Source organism: Lemur catta, chromosome 4 (assembly GCF_020740605.2).
Source record: "Lemur catta isolate mLemCat1 chromosome 4, mLemCat1.pri, whole genome shotgun sequence".
In the NCBI taxonomy this organism is placed as follows: domain Eukaryota; kingdom Metazoa; phylum Chordata; class Mammalia; order Primates; family Lemuridae; genus Lemur; species Lemur catta.
The window spans coordinates 33843970-33860000 of record NC_059131.1 but is presented as its reverse complement, the minus strand read 5'-3'; the positions used below and the strand labels follow the sequence as shown (position 1 = coordinate 33860000).

The window sequence follows — 16031 nt, the reverse complement described above, 5'->3', positions numbered from 1 at the left end:
TGGAAATTCTATTCTTTTTTACAAGAATGTCACTGTCTTGTTTGGGGAGTGAAAACTACACAGCCAACACTTGATTTATTTTTAGACTTATAAAAAGGACAAAATTACAACAAATTTAAAGACTTCAGTTGGCTTTATTTGTGATTCTAGAACCAGGCAACACTTCATTTCATAGAATAAGTGTTTCTTTTTGTTTTCTTTTTTTTGAGACAGTCTCACTCTCTTGCCTGGACTAGAGTGCCATGGCATCAGCCTAGCTCACAGCAACCTCAAACTCGTGGGCTCAAACAATCCTCCTGCCTCAGCCTGCTGGGTAGCTGGGACTACAGGCATGTGCCACCATGTCCGGCAGATTTTTTCTATTTTTAGTTGTTTGGCTAATTTCTTTCTATTTATAGTAGAGACAGCATCTTGCTCTTGCTCAGGCTGGTCTCGAATTCCTGAGCTCAAGCAATCCTCCCGCCTCGGCCTCCCAGAGTGCTAGGATTACAGGCGTGAGCTAACGTGCCAGCCAGAATAAGTGTTTCAATGAGTTGAGCAGAGGATGTTGGTTTGATAGACAGAAAGGTCCAAAGAAATGAGAAACAACAAAAAGTGGATTACTTTTCTCATAAGGTAGGGACAGGGAGACAGAAAAATAGAAAAATAACTGATTAGTTAATATCAGGTTCCTTCAGGCTACTTTTTTTTTTGTGTAAGGATTAAAGCATAGGATGACAATATTGGGGAAAGAAGTGAGAAAAAAAGCCGGCCAGTATCTGAGTTGCATATCTTACTGCAGTTCTGCATATAAATGCAGGGCCTCTTATTAAGTTTAACCTGTTTGTCCCAGGAGAGATTAAATAAAATAAATTATATTGGTATTTTTTGTTAATATAATTTAGCTGGAAGTGTTTGTTGTGGGCTTTTTTTAAAAAAAAAAAAACAACTTTTTTTGAAGTATAGTTTACAGAAAATTATACCTAAGTATACAGCTCAGGAATGTTCAAAAGTGTAACCACATAACTAGCTTCCAATCAAGAAACAGAACAGTACCAACACCTCCGAATCCCCCTTCATACCCTTTTCCAATTCCCCCTTCCCTTTCTTGTAACCACTCTTCGGATTTCTAACATCATAGATTAGTTTTTCTCTTTGCAGTCTTTAAGGAAACTTTTTCTGTGTGATAAAATATGATACCATAAAATAACTAGGTAAGGGCAAAGAGGGCAGCAGCAGGAATCAACAGGTTTCCAGAAGCTAGGTGTCTAATGGCTGGTTTGGGAATTATTTTGAATGGAAAAGTCTCTTAATTCTACTCATTAGAGAGTCATTTAACTTAAATGTTCTTTTAAAATTCAGATTTTGCCTGGATGATTGGGGCTATAGTTTATTTTCTTGATACCAGATATTTTCTTTTTAACTGAGGGAATGGGAATTTCCCTTTGGAAGAGTAAATCTCAGGACATTTGGGGAGAAGGCATTTCCTTGGAAGTTTTAGACAATCAGAAGGCAGTTTGAAGTCATCCTGTCTCACTTATCTGCAAGAAGAGAAGTGATACATTTGATTTATTTGTGTTTTTGCCCTCTAAAATCATTTTGCTTTGCATACAAATCAAATTTTTGAAGTTGTGCTGTGGCTTGTGGGACTTAGGGCAATTTATTTAATTTCTTTGAGCTTCAGTTTTTACATCTGTAAAATGGGAATAATAATACCTATCTCATGTAGTTTAAATTAGTATATATTAAATGTGTAAAAGTGTTTGGAATATAATAAACTTTATATAGGTATTAGCTTAAAACAATAGTCAAAAAAAGTCCCTATTTAATTCTTAGGGGTGAAAAAATTCTCAACATGGCCTTTTTTCCCTCTGACTCTCATCCCTATCCACCAGTTAATTAAAAAAAAAATAAAGTAATAAATGTGAATAGTTTAAAAGGATAAACTATAGTAGTTCCCTGCCCTATCCCTTCCTATCCCTAAGGCTTGCTCTCTACTTTTAACTCTTCTAGTTATTTTTTTGTTGTTTGCCTCATTTTTCTAAAACACTCATTATTGAGCCTTGCCCCAGCGTTTCTGATTCAATGGCTCTTTGGGGGACCCAATAATTTGCATTTTTGATAAGTTCTCAGACGATGCTTATGCCGTGGTTTAGGGACCACACATTGTGAACCATTGCTGTAGTCTACAGACCTCATGGACTCAAAAGGTCCAGCTGAAACCAAGCAATGAACAGATCAATTGTTGAATGACTTCATACTGAGTATACGATAAAGTTCAAACTCTATAGAATTCACTGTCCCACCTCATCCCCTTTTCCATTTCTCACCTGATCTCTACAGCCCTTATACAATTCAGCATTACTGAACTTTTAGCAATTTAAAAAATATGCAGTGGCTTTTCATATGCTATTCTCTCTTCCTGGAATCCCTGCCCCTCATTTAACTGTCTGGAAATACCTTCATTCTCTTGTTACTTTTCTGTTGTTGCAATTTGATGTTTCCACTTCTCTTGTTCTCTTAAAATGATGTAAAGAGTAGAAATTATATCGTATTTCGACTATTTACTTACTTGTCTGTCTGTCTTCTTATGTTAGCTTGTTAGCTCCTTGGGAAGAGGAACTTGGTTTTCCACATCTTGATTATCACTGGCTTAGTATGGTTATTGACATATAATATGACCTAAAATAAATGTTTGACTAAATCAATATAGAAGAATTTGGTGATTTGGAGGCCCAAAAGTGATGACTGCTTATATGTAGTTTTATTTAGCCTACATTTCAAGGAGCAAATTTGTATAAGTAGCAGCATACACAACCTTAACTCATATGATACTATCTGGATTTGTTACAACCTAGTACTGTGCAGATGTGGGTCTGGAGTCTTAGTTATTTTAGATTTCTTTTACTTAATAGCTGGGCTATTGGGTAGTGGGAGCTCAGGGGTTGCTCTAACAATCACAGGGTCCCAAAATGATGAACATTTTGGTTTTTTCCACTTGTCATCTCTGTTGTTCAGAATCTTGCCTATTTTCAAGGGCCACCTGAAATGCTACCCCTGCAGTAAGCCTCCCTTGATTACCCCAGGGAGCTCTTTCTCTTCTCTGAAAACATAGTACCACTTATTGCCTGGTACATGATGTTTTATTTCTACTTATTTGCATTAGTATTTTATCTTCCCTTCTAGATTGCTAACTCCTTCATGAGCAGCATTATGAAGGCCTCTCAGGAGGGAAGTGGTTGGACTTTTACCAGTAGGTAGATGAGAGTCATTGGAGCGTAAGTTCAAAAAAGAAAAAATAAGAGGCTTGATTATATCTATGCTTTAGAAATATAATCAGCAGTAATGCAGAGAGGATGGGTGGAAGGCATAGAGAACAAAAAAAAAACTGCCATATGGTTTAGATAAAAGATGCTATTAGTAGAAAGAAGTGAGGGGAAGGAACAGACATTTTAGAAGTTCTCTTTGCCTCCTTGGTGGCAGAGTAGATGGGTGTGATAGAGAACACATAGTGACACTGAGGCCATTGATTAGAATGCTTTTGGTCACAATAAAAGAAAATACAAATTAGTTTAAGCAATAAAGGAGATTTATTGACTTTACATAACAAGAAAGTTTCAGTCAGTGCACTGAAACAGTCTCTCTACTATTCTCTTAGTACCACCATCCTCATGATAGCAAAGTAGTTACAGCTTCGAGTTTTTGCCTCTATAAACTGTATTTCTCCAGAGGAAGAAATTGTACTTGGGTTCTGTGTTCTAGTCCAAATCTTGAGCTTCATGCTGCTTGGGCTAATCACTCTGGCCAGGGCAATATGACACTCTGGCTGTTGTTAATTCTTAAAACAATTCTTTTTTTTTTTTTTTTGAGACAGAGTCTCACTTTGTTGCCCAGGCTAGAGTGAGTGCTGTGGCATCAGCCTAGCTCACAGCAACCTCAAACTCCTGGGCTTAAGCAATCCTACTGCCTCAGCTTCCCGAGTAGCTGGGACTACAGGCATGCGCCACCATGCCCGGCTAATTTTTTGCTGTATATATTTTTAGTTGGCCAGATAATTTGTTTCTATTTTTAGTAGAGACGGGGTCTCACTCAGGCTGGTCTTGAACTCCTGACCTCGAGCAATCCACTCGCCTCGGCCTCCCGGAGGGCTAGGAATACAGGCGTGAGCCACCGCGCCCGGCCAAAACAATTCTTAAAACAACACTCCAGCCAAGTGCTGTGGAGCTGGACTTGGGTCACATGCTGTCAGGCCACATAGCTGCTGTATAATGGGGAGGTAACCACAATATCCCCTAATGTTTCTGTGATAAATGATGATGTTGACTGAAATAAGAGACAGGAAAAGGTACAGATTTGAGGGAGAAGATACTAATAAATGTGATTTTGTAGGGGTTAGGGAAGATAACAAGCAACAGGAGCATTTCTGAATGAGGGAGCATTCTCAGGAAGGCCTCTTAAGAGGGAAACAACTGGACTTGATCTAGGAACTGAGAGAAGGCCATTGGGCTGGCTTCTAATGATCGGGGAAGACTAGATAAGATGAGGTTGGAGAAGGAGGCTGATGTCTTTGGGTCATGGTAAGGAGTTTGGATTCCAAATGCAATGGGAAGTCAGTGACAGGTTGACATGATCCAATATACATTTTGAAAGGAACATTCTTGTTGCTTTATGGAAATTGGAATAGATGGGACTTGGAGTGGATGCAGAGAGAATAGTTAAAGGCTATTTCAGGAGTCCAGGCTAGAACTAGGCTGGTGTGTGGGGCAGAAGAAATGAGGAACAATGGTAGACTAAGGAAACATTTTACAGTTTGAGTTGGCTGGTTCTTAAGATGGATTAAATTTAAGAGCTGAAGGAAATGGACAAGTTAGACTCTTACTTTTCTGGCTTGAACTGCTCTTCAAATAGTATGGGGAAAACTAGAGGAGAAATAAATTTGGGAGGAAGATCATTTTGAATATGCAAGGTTTGAGATGCCCATTATATTTCCAAGAGAATATGTCAAATGGTTTGGCTAAATTTTGTTAATCAGTGGATTATGGTAATTCTTTAATAATATTTCCCTGTTTATTTCCCCCCAGTTTTTGGCAGGTCATAGATATAACGGTTGAAATAATAATAAAACTTATTCCTTTTGTTCCCTACTTTGAAAAAACTGCTTAGATTTTTGAGAACAGTTACTGAAATTGTGTTTTATTCTTTCTCTTCTCTGGGCTGATTTTTCTAAATTTTTCTGCTTACATGTACATTTTCCTGAGACCTATAGACTTATTTTTAAAAATAATTATTTTGAATATGTAACTTCTGTGCATGATATAAAATTCAAAACATACAGAAAAGTCTTCCTGCCCTAATACTCAACCACCCAGTTACCTTTCTGTTCCCAGTTCTTATGAATCATTCCATATCAGTTCATATAGAGCTGATTGCATGGTATTCTGTGTGGGCATATTATAATTTATATATCAGTTCCCCATTGTAAACTGAGGTTTTTGCTGACCATTACTGTGCCAGAAACAGTTCTCAGAAAAAAAAATCATTATAAATAATATTTTCTAGAGGTATATGTGTGTGTATGTGTGTATATATATATATGTCTCAGGATAAATTCCCAGGAGTGGAATTACTGGGTCAAAGAGTTTATGCATTGCAAATTTTGATAGGTATAACCAAATTACTCTTCCTCCAGAGGTTATTCATTGTACCTTTTCATTAGTAATGATTAAAAATGCCTTTCCCCTATACTCTTGCTGACATGGTGAGTCCTTGATATTTGCTGTCAATCTGAGAGATGAAAAGTGCGTCATTGCATAATTGAAAAGTGCTCTCATTGAACATTGTGAAATTTGAATGATGCAGTGGTTTTGATGGGATTTTCCTGAATTGGTACAATGTCTATTTTACCATTATGATTGTTAGTACATGTATGTATTTTATATAGTTTTTTATATAAAACCACAGCAAGGAGTTTCTACGTGACTAGAGAACAATATTTGATACTACATTTTAAATTATATTTTATAATATAGATGTTTAATTTTTAGTATTTTAAATCACTAAGTGTTTTTGATTTGCAGGTTTTATCTGAGAGAACTAATATTGAACTTTGGGTGTGTGCCAATATCATTCGTCTCTTTAATGATGATAACACAATTCCCTTCATTGTACGTTATCGAAAAGAGCTCATTAATAATCTTGATGCTGATTCTTTGAGAGAAGTTCGACAAACACTAGAAGAGCTACGGTAAGAAACCTGGGAAGAGATGAACCTAGTGTAAGGGGAAAAAGGGTATGTAAGCCAATGAAGAGAAACTATGAGAAAGTGAATCACAGTATATTTTGACAGTTCCAGTGTTTTGTTTCCTTGAATTATTGTAATCTGGATATAGTCCTCTTCTGATGGAGAAAGTCTCTTCTGTTTTACTTATTTAGGGGTGTATGGAGTCCCTCTGCTGGTGTGTTTATGCATAGCTAGGGCATGTGTCAGAAAAAAAGGTTGTTTTCAATGAAAGTATATACCTTAGAAATTGACAGTCATCTTCTCTCATAGAAATGATTGGGCATAATGGCAAAATTAGTACTGTCAGCAGGAAACTCTGAAAAGTACCTTTTAGTCTAAATCTTTTAACAGCTTGCATAACATTGTCCTCTTAATTCCATAAAGTTCCTAAACGGAGAGTTCCTGGGCAGTATAGAGTTTGGTAGGAAATATGTATATTTCTTTTTTCCATTCTTTTAATGGAAGTAATTTAATATTTGTGGATTATAAGTTTTGCATACTTATAAAACGGAAAGTACCTTTTTTTAAAAAAAAATTATGCCTCGGAATTTAATTAACTCAGAAATATGTGTAGAAAGACCATAAGACTGACCATATGATTCAGTAGTGCATTTATTGCATGTCTCCTACAGGTACTATGTTAATGTGTATGTTCTTCAAGTCTACAACAAGGATCTGATTAAAATTGGGTATAATCTTACCATCGAGCCATTCTAAAAGTAATTAGGGTTATTTTTACTTGCTAATCAAATGGTCTCAGATGTATCATATATCTTCCAGGGCCAGGCTAGTATAATAAAAAATGGGGGATAAAAACTGTAGATTACAAGTCCTGTCAAAGAGGGGCAACCCTAATCGTCTCCTACAGATGATTGTCATGCAGAGTTGTTTGCCCAGTTGCTAGATCTCTTTATTTCTGAAAAGAAGCTGGTAATCTGGGTTTTTATGTAAGAAATTTCTAGGCCAAACAAAACCATCTACAGGCCACATCTTTAAGGCCAGCAGTTTGCAGATTCTGACATAAGCTTTCTGTTTGGTTGAAGGCAAGGTAATTAAGAAAGTCTGAGGGTTTGGGGACCTGAAATTGAGGAAAGTGTCACAAACAAACAAGAATCGTTTGCTTAAAAAAGTTAAAGGTATTCTAACGTTATTTGGTTGTACAGGAGATAAATAGAAGCTTTCTATAAAGATTATTATTACCATTTTTCATGGTCCCTTGGAGGCTATCAGCTGCTTCAAGATGAAACTGTATATCTCCTTCCCAGCAACTGGCTGCCAGAAACTCATTGAGGTGGATATTAATGCAAACCTCCTACTATCTATGAGAAGCATATGGCTACAGAAGTTGCTGCTGATGCTCTGGGTGAAGAATGGAAAGATTATGTGGTCTGAATCAGTGGTGGAAACAACAAGCAAGGTTTCTCCGTGAAGCAGGGTGTCTTGACCCATGGTCATGTCTGCCTGCTACTGAGCAAGGGGCATTCCTGTCATAAACCAAGGAGAACTGGAGAAAGAAAGCACATATCTTTTTGGGGTTGCATTGTGGCTGCCAGTCTGAATGTTCTCAACTTGGTTACTGTACAAAAAAAAAGAGACGTATATTCTTGGACTGATTGATACTATAGTGCCTCATCATCTGGGGCCCAAAAGAGCGAGCAGAATCCATAAACTTTTTAATCTCTCCAAAGAAGATGATGTCCACCAATATTTTGCAATAAAGCCCTTACACAAAGAAGGTAAGAAACGTAGGACCAAAGCACCCAAGATTCAGTGTCTTATTATTCTACATGTCCTGCAACACAAACACTAGTGTGTTGCTCTGAAGAAACTGTACCAAGAAAAATAAGGAAGAGGCCACAGAATATTCTAAACTTTTGGCCAAGAGAATGAAGGAGGCCAAAGGGAAATGCCAGGATCAGATTGCCAAGAGACACAGGCTGTCTTCTCTAAGAGCTTCCATTTCTGAGTCCAATCAGAAATAAAATTGAGTAACAGATAAATAAGATCAGATCAAAAAAAAGATGATTTTTACTATTTTCTTTTTCTATAAAAAACACTTCTACTTCAAAAGAGTTCCATTCCCTGGGTTTCTATGACTAGAGGAAGGAATACATTGAATATTAGTAAAAGAATATTCCTTGAATTAGGCGAGGATGTTGACTAGGGCTTAGAAGATCTTTTTCTATAAGACTGAGATTTCTTTTTGGTAATGAGATATGGTCTCTATTTTTTTCTTGCATTTTCTATAACTAGAGCATTGGTTTTCATTCTGTTAATTGTGACCTATACATGAGCAGTAAAACCAATTTAATAAGTCATGCCACTTAAAAAAATGAAATAGAGAATAGAAAATATGAGTTTCATGAAATGTTTCAATTATGCAGTATATATGTGTATACTGGATTATAAAAATGTATTTCTTAATATGGGTCATGATTAAAAGTGAATTAAAGAATATGATTCTGGATAGTAAGAAAAGTACCCTATATTTTTCTCTGAAAGTACTTCTCTTCTTCCTTATATGCAGGCCAACAGGAATTGGTCTTTAGTCAAAATGACCCTGGTAGGCTTTAGGCCTTGAAAACAGTCTTGGGCTTCCAGGACTATAAAACACATAATCTAAGGGTTGTAGTCTAAGGACTGCATTCTGCTTTTAGTTGTTTTGTTTTGTTTTAAATATATAAGTAGATTTAATTTGCTTTCCCATCAATCATTTTTAATAATTCTCTAACTTTTGGCCATCATTTTAGTGATACCATTGTTAGGCAGATCCTATAAATAGGTACAATGAAATAGGATGAGAAGCATTAAATGTAACAATAGAATTGTATAGTCACAGTGAAAAACTTTTGTAAAGTGGGGGAACTGCTATACCTGCCCCTCTTTTTGTCCCTGCTTGCATACTGACCCATGTATGTTGATTACTGGAATCAAGTTTTTACATGGAATCCGGGTTCTTTTTTGTCGGGAATGGTATTTAGAAACCTGTTATGGGTGCTAGGGGTACCTTTCTTGAGCAGGGATACTGCAGTAGCAATGAGCATGTCTAATACCCATAACTTGGTTTCTAAGTACCATTCTCCTGATTTCAGGGCTGGAGCAGGGAAAGTAGATGATGAGCCTGGAATATCTTATGCCAGAGAATAAGGAGGTGCTCACAGAATGACAGGGTTATGTCAAAAGGACACAGAAGCTAGCTAAAAGGGGCTACTTCTGGCCAAACCTGGAACAATTTGAACATGAAAATGCGACAGCAATGGATTATAACCACTGAATAAAATAAGAAATCCTGAGTCTATATGCTATAAATAAATCAGTGAATAAATTGAAAGTTTAATGAAGAATGGGATAATTACTCAGTTTCAAAGTACCTCCCCATGAAATACTTAATTACAAGGGGAATAAAGAGTACCTGTATCATGGAGAAACCCATAGACACTACCTTAATTGTCATGGTCAAAGTTAATTAGTAATGGGACAAATCAAAATGTTTTGCCACCTAATGGGATGTAGTGAGAAGAACACAGTGTCACTTCTACGATATTCCTGCCAAAGATGCACCATCCGAATTTAATTTTAAGGACACATCAGAGAAACCCAAACTGCGGGACATTCTTCAAAATAAACGGCCTATAATATTCAGAAATATTAAGGCCTTGAAATCAAGGAGATACTAAAATACTGCTTTAGTTTGAAGAAGACTGTGGATGTGTGGCAACTACATGCAACCCATAATGCTAATCTGAATCCTCTATAAAGGACATTATTGGTGAAACTTGAATGAGGTCTGAGGATTAGATGGCACTAATATATCAGTATTAATTACCTGACATTGGTGGCTATATTATGGTTATGTAGGAGAAGATTCATGTTTATAGGAAATGCACCCTAAAGTATTTGGGGGTAATGTTAACTTATTCTAAAATGGATCAGAGAAGAAAAAAGTTCCTTTTACTTTACCTGCCACTTTTCTGTAAGTTTCAGATCGCTTCAAAAAGAAAGTTTTGACACCTAAGTTTTGTATATTATGAAAGTTTTTATTTTCAGGGCTGTTGCAAAGAAGGTTCATAGCACAATCCAGAAAATTAAGAAGGAGGGGAAGATGTCTGAGTGCTTGTTAAAAACCTTGCTAAACTGTAAAACTTTTGAAGAACTAGAACATGTGGTAAGTTACCCTTTTTATCTTTTAATATGATACCTGAATATATTATGATTTGGGTCTTTTTATAGTTAAAGACAACCAAGAAGTAAAAAGCTAAAATATTAGCCACCATTATTTAATTCAATGAAATATTTATTCTTTATTCAATAGATATTTAGACAGTATTTTTTTGTGCTAGACACTTGAGTTTGTAAAGATGAATAAATATATAATCATTATCCTCAAGGAATTCCCAGTCAAGTGGGGAAAGAGAGTCGATAATACAAATGTGAAGCTTAAAGGAGAGGGCTGAATTGGAGATGTAGATGTGAGCGTGTTCAGCCTGTAGTTCTATTTGAAACCATGAGAATAGAAGAATTCACTTAAGGAGAGTTTGCGGAGTGAGCAGGTCAGGATTGACCACTGGCTAATATCAACTTTTAAAGTGTGGGTGGAGGAGGGGAGAGCTTAAGGAGACATGGAAGAAATGGTCAGAGAAGTATGAGGAGAATTAGGAGATGATGGTACCTTGGAACAGGAGGGAAGAGAGTTTTTTAGAAGGAGGTAATAATCAATCACTAAATGTAGCAGGGGGATTTAGCAAAATAAGGACTGAAAAAAATGTGTTTGGTAATTAGGGGATCATTGTGGATTTTAATGGTACCTCTTTCAGCAAAGTGTGTGGGAAGAGAAGCCAGGTGGTGGCAGGTTGAGGAGTGAATGTGGATTAAGAAGTAGAAGGCTTGTGTGTAGATAATTTTTGGAGAAGCTTGCTGGGGTTGAGGAGAGGACCTTGGCATCCAGGCAATGAGTTTCTAAGATGAGTGAAACCAAACAAATAGGTAATATAGCATATAGAAAAGCATGAAGAATAAGATAAGGCACACACCATCCTCATACAGTAAATGTTATCTATTTAGTATTACTTCATCTCTGAAGGAGGAGGAAAGGGTTGAGAAAAAGATGTCTTAAGCATTCTCAGCATGTCCTCTAATTTTATATCCTAGTTTTAACTTTTACTTTTTAAAACTGAACCATATGATATGTTTTCTGTCTTTTTTTCCTAGTCTGCTCCATATAAAACTGGGAGCAAAGGCACTAAAGCCCAGAGAGCAAAACAGCTGGGATTAGAAGGAGCAGCCAGGACACTGCTTGAGAATCCAGGGGCGCTCAATCTGCTCTCTTATGTTAGACCCGATGTTAAAGGTACCAGCTTTACTTACAGAGATCGTCTTTGCTTTCTTTTTTTTTTTTAATTTGAAAACTTACGTTAAAAAGTTGTTTCATTTGGTAATGACTATATACAAGAATATTGTAGCATATAAATAATAAATAATTCTAATAAAATAAATCTTAATATACCTATTGCTGAGCCACTCTGCTTTCCTTTTTTGATGAAGTGCCTGTTCTAGTCTTTTGCCTGTTTTTCTATGTATTTCTCTTTTTCTTATTCATTCATAAGTATTTTTTAGATAGTCTTTGTCACTTATGTGTCGCAAATCTTTTCTCCCAGTTCATAACTTATCTTTTCATTTTCTTTATGCCATCTCTTAGTACGTGAGGATTGAATGTGGATTAAGAAGTATTGTGTCTAGATAATTTTTAGAGGAGCTTGCTGGAGTTGAGGAGAGGACCTTGGCATCCAGGCAATGAGTTTCTAAGATGAGTGAAACCAAGGAGGAAAACTAAAGAAGGTTTTAGTTTTATTATAGTTAATTTATTAATCTTTTTTTTAAGATAATTGCTTTTTTTTTCTTTTTAAAGAAATCCCTTCATATCCCAAGGTTATAAAGATTCTTCTATATTGTCTTTTAAAGCTTTTGTTTCTAAAAACTTATTTAATTATAAAAGTCATATCTATTCTTTAAATCGAATTTCAATAATTCTGACATGCACAAAGTATAAAGTGAAGCCCTGCTCCCACACTTCTAAGAGTAAAGTATCCTTGTCTGAAATTTACTTCTGAGTGTATCTTTCTATTCTTTTGTGTGTGTGTGTGTGTGTGTGTGTGCACAAAAGAATGAGAGTGAGGAATGAAAGGAGAGATATTTCTAAGAAAAATCCAAGGACAGTGACAATTGATACATGCCAAGATGCATTGGTTTTATTGTCAAAATGAACCTTTGAGTGAGAACCTTCTGGCTAAGACTGGCTTTTTTCAGGAGTTGTCTGTTAGTAATTGAGTAAGGGGATTGATGCTCTGGTGATCCATACACTTTTAAAAATTTATTTTAGAAAATTGTATATAGTTAACATGTCCAAGATGATGCTTTGATATATATATACATAGTGAAATGAGTACTGTAGTCATGTGGTACTGTACATGATAATCAAGTAAATTAACACGTCCATCATCTCACATAGTTACCTTTTTTTTTGTGATAAGTACCTGAAATCTACTCTTTTGGTAAATTTCCAATATACAGTACAATATTATTAACTGTAGTCCTCATGCTGTACGTTAGATCTCTAGTCTTATTCAGCTTGCATAACTACAACTTTGTACCCCTTCTCCCTTCTATTCTAGTCTCTTTTGTGCTTCTGTTGATTCTTTAGGCTGGGAGATATAAATGTCTGTAGAGGGCAGTCTCTGACTACAAAATCCACAGTATGCACTAAACTGTAGAAAATTATAGCACACCATAGCCTGTTTTAGTTTTAAATAATCCAGCAAATGTGATTTTGTGATTTAAAAAATTGAGTAGGTATGTCTGTAAAATACAAATATCTGTTCATACTCAAACACACACATCTTAATATGTTTGGAAAGGGGCGATAATGAAAAGAAAAAGCAAAATAGGATTACTTGAATTTAGAGATGGGTTGAAATGAGTAAAATTAAAATTTAAGTTTTTAATGTGTATTTATAATTTGATTTCCAAATGGTTACAAAATTTAATATTTTAATAATAGCTGAGATTGTATACCTAAGCATTAAGGTTAACCACAGTGAGAACTATTTGTGCCCAGTCATGGTATCTTTTATTAGAATTTTCAGAATGTTAGATGTACAAAAGTTTATTGACTGTTCTTATTTTTATTTTTCTTGTTATGATTGATTTCCTTTCCTTCTACTCCCACCACTTTTGGTACAAAGGTCTCCTGAGTTCCCACATATACTGAGTTCCTACTGGGTAGGTTTTTGATAATCATGTCTCTCTGGATTGTCATAAATGGAATACATGATCTTGGACACTTGGTGATACTTCTGTTAACATGGATAGTAATAGGGTGGATAGTTCAGGGTTCGTCACAATTACAGAAGTACTATGCTAGCAGATATATCAGGACTTTCTGTTTCCTTTACCTTCTCTTTCTTTTATCCTGATCAAAAGTGTAGAAAAATTATAATTAATTTCAGATAACCTAGGCACTGCTTTTTAAAGTTTGTTTGGAATGTTTTTCCTTTCCCCTTCTTTATGCTACACACATAACACATGATCACCCTCAGTTCCATTACTGGTTTTCTAAACAAGTTTCATCAGTCTATCATTCTCAAAGAAATACTTAAGAAACCAGATATTGTAGTTTTTTTCCTCCCAGTAGAAGACACTTCTTGCTTACTATAAACCAACAAGAATTTGGTCTGAACTGAAAAGCTATACTGTGCCACAAATGAAATATGCCCTAGGAGATCCCTGCGTTGTATCCAAGGGAGAGTAGCTGATTGTTCTGTTGTATGTAAGAAGAGATAGCCCAAGTGCAGAGAAAGTGAAAAGAAGTGTTGGCCTTTCAATTTTTATTACAGCTGTGGAGGTTTGGAGATTCTTTAGCTGGATTTCATTATAAGGCAAGGGGTATGATTTTCTGGTTCTATGGCCTTTATTTCCTCCTGATTTCACTAAGGGGCTAAATTTTTAGAACTCCTATTCTCCTTAGCTGTATTAATCCCAGAAGATCAATTCTCTTTGATTGGGGAAGGAGCATTTTCAAAATATACAAGATTTTCTTTGTCAGTTGTTTTTCTCCCTAGTTGGACTGAGAGGGGGTATGTAATTTGAAAGAGTTTCCCAAATGGCTCTAAAAATTTCTACGTTGCATTGCGAACCACTGCTCTAGAAGTAGCTCAAGGTACCTCCCTAGCAGTGATGTTTTAAAGTTTTGTTTCTGAAAATTCCCTCATAGGAAAATTTTCTTAAAATGTACATGGAATTCCTATTAGTTTCAATGACCAAATTTCTTTCTTCAAATTTCTTTAAAATATAATTGACCCTTGCATAATGTAGGGGTTGGGAGCACCAGTCTCTCACACAGTTGAATATCTGAGTATAACTTTTGACTCCCCCAAATCTTAATTACCAATAGCCTACTGTTGAAGCCTTACTGATAATATAAACAAGAAATGAACGCATATTTTTTATGTTATATGTATTCTTCCAATACTGTATTCTTACTGTATTCTTACAATAAAGTAAGCTAGAGAAAAGAAAATGTTACTAAGAAAATCATAACAAAGAGAAAATATGTTTACTATTCATTAAGTAGCAGTGGGTCATCCATCATAAAGGTCTTCATCCTCATTGTCTTCATATTGAGTAGGCTGAAGAGGAGGAAGAAGAGAAGGGGTTGGTGTTGCTGTCTTAGGGGTGGAAGAGGTGGAGGAGGTGGAAAGGGAGACAGGAGAGGCAGGCACACTCAGTGTAACTTTTATTGAAAAAAACTGTATACAAATGGACCTGTGCCTTTCAAACCCGTGTTGTTCAAGGGCTAACTGTAAATACAGTATTTCAGTAGTTAACATTAGCTATTATAACACAACCAAAGTTTTTTTATTAATTATGCCATAATAAATCTGTTCTCCTGTTCTCTTTGGCTTTTGTACCCATTACTCATTAAAACTATACTCACAGAAAAACATACATATGATATATAATGCATGTGTCATTCAAGCTTTAATGCAAAAAATGAAAAGCTTTAATGCATATAGAACAATGAGGACAATAGAAATAAAAAGAGGCAAGGCAAATGATCTTTCTGGATGTGCAAGTCGGTGTCACAGGGGCTATGATGTACAAGACTCACTACTGTAAATTAGCAAGCCAAAAGAAGCACTTAGAACTTAATACCCCATTTGTAAACAAATCTTTATTGTGAAGATGAATGACTGCATGATAGCTCTTGTTTTGTTCTTATGAGATTTGTGAAATTCAAATGGGACATTGAAAATGTGAATAAATGCTGCATAATCAAAAATAAGTTAATACAATTGCCTGTAAAGGAGAATTTTTATAACAAATGAAATAGTGTGCCTTGGTATATGACTCTATTAATACATATTTTCCATAACATTTTTTTTTTTTTTTTGAAACAGAGTCTTGCTCTGTTGCCTGGGTTAAAATGCTATAGTGTCAGCCTAGCTCACAGCAACCTCAAACTCTGGGCTCAAGCAATCCCTCTGCCTCAGCCTCCAGAGTAGCTGGGACTACAGGCGCGTGCCACCACGCCCAGCTAATTTTTTGTATTTTTAGTAGAGATGGGGTCTCACTCTTACTCAGGCTGGTCTCGAACTCCTGAGCTCAAGTAATCCTCCGGCCTCGGCCTCCCAGAGTGCTAGGATTATAGGTGTGAGCCACCGCACCCGGCCCCCATAACACCTTTAATTTTTGCAAACACTTCATGAAGGAAGTACTA

At 36.0% G+C, this 16031-nt stretch overlaps 1 protein-coding gene and 1 pseudogene across 2 annotated transcripts in view; both read left to right on the top strand.

Moving 5' to 3' along the window:
- SRBD1 (S1 RNA binding domain 1) overlaps window positions 1–16031 on the top strand; it is a 187224-nt gene that overhangs the window by 14421 nt on the left and 156772 nt on the right. For both annotated transcript variants that reach the window (XM_045549525.1, XM_045549526.1), the window contains exons 5-7: window positions 6057–6223; window positions 10307–10424; window positions 11468–11606. In XM_045549525.1, coding sequence (XP_045405481.1) covers window positions 6057–6223; window positions 10307–10424; window positions 11468–11606 — 424 coding nt within the window. The remainder of the gene's footprint in view (window positions 1–6056; window positions 6224–10306; window positions 10425–11467; window positions 11607–16031) is intronic.
- LOC123636874 lies at window positions 7500–8241 on the top strand (annotated as a pseudogene).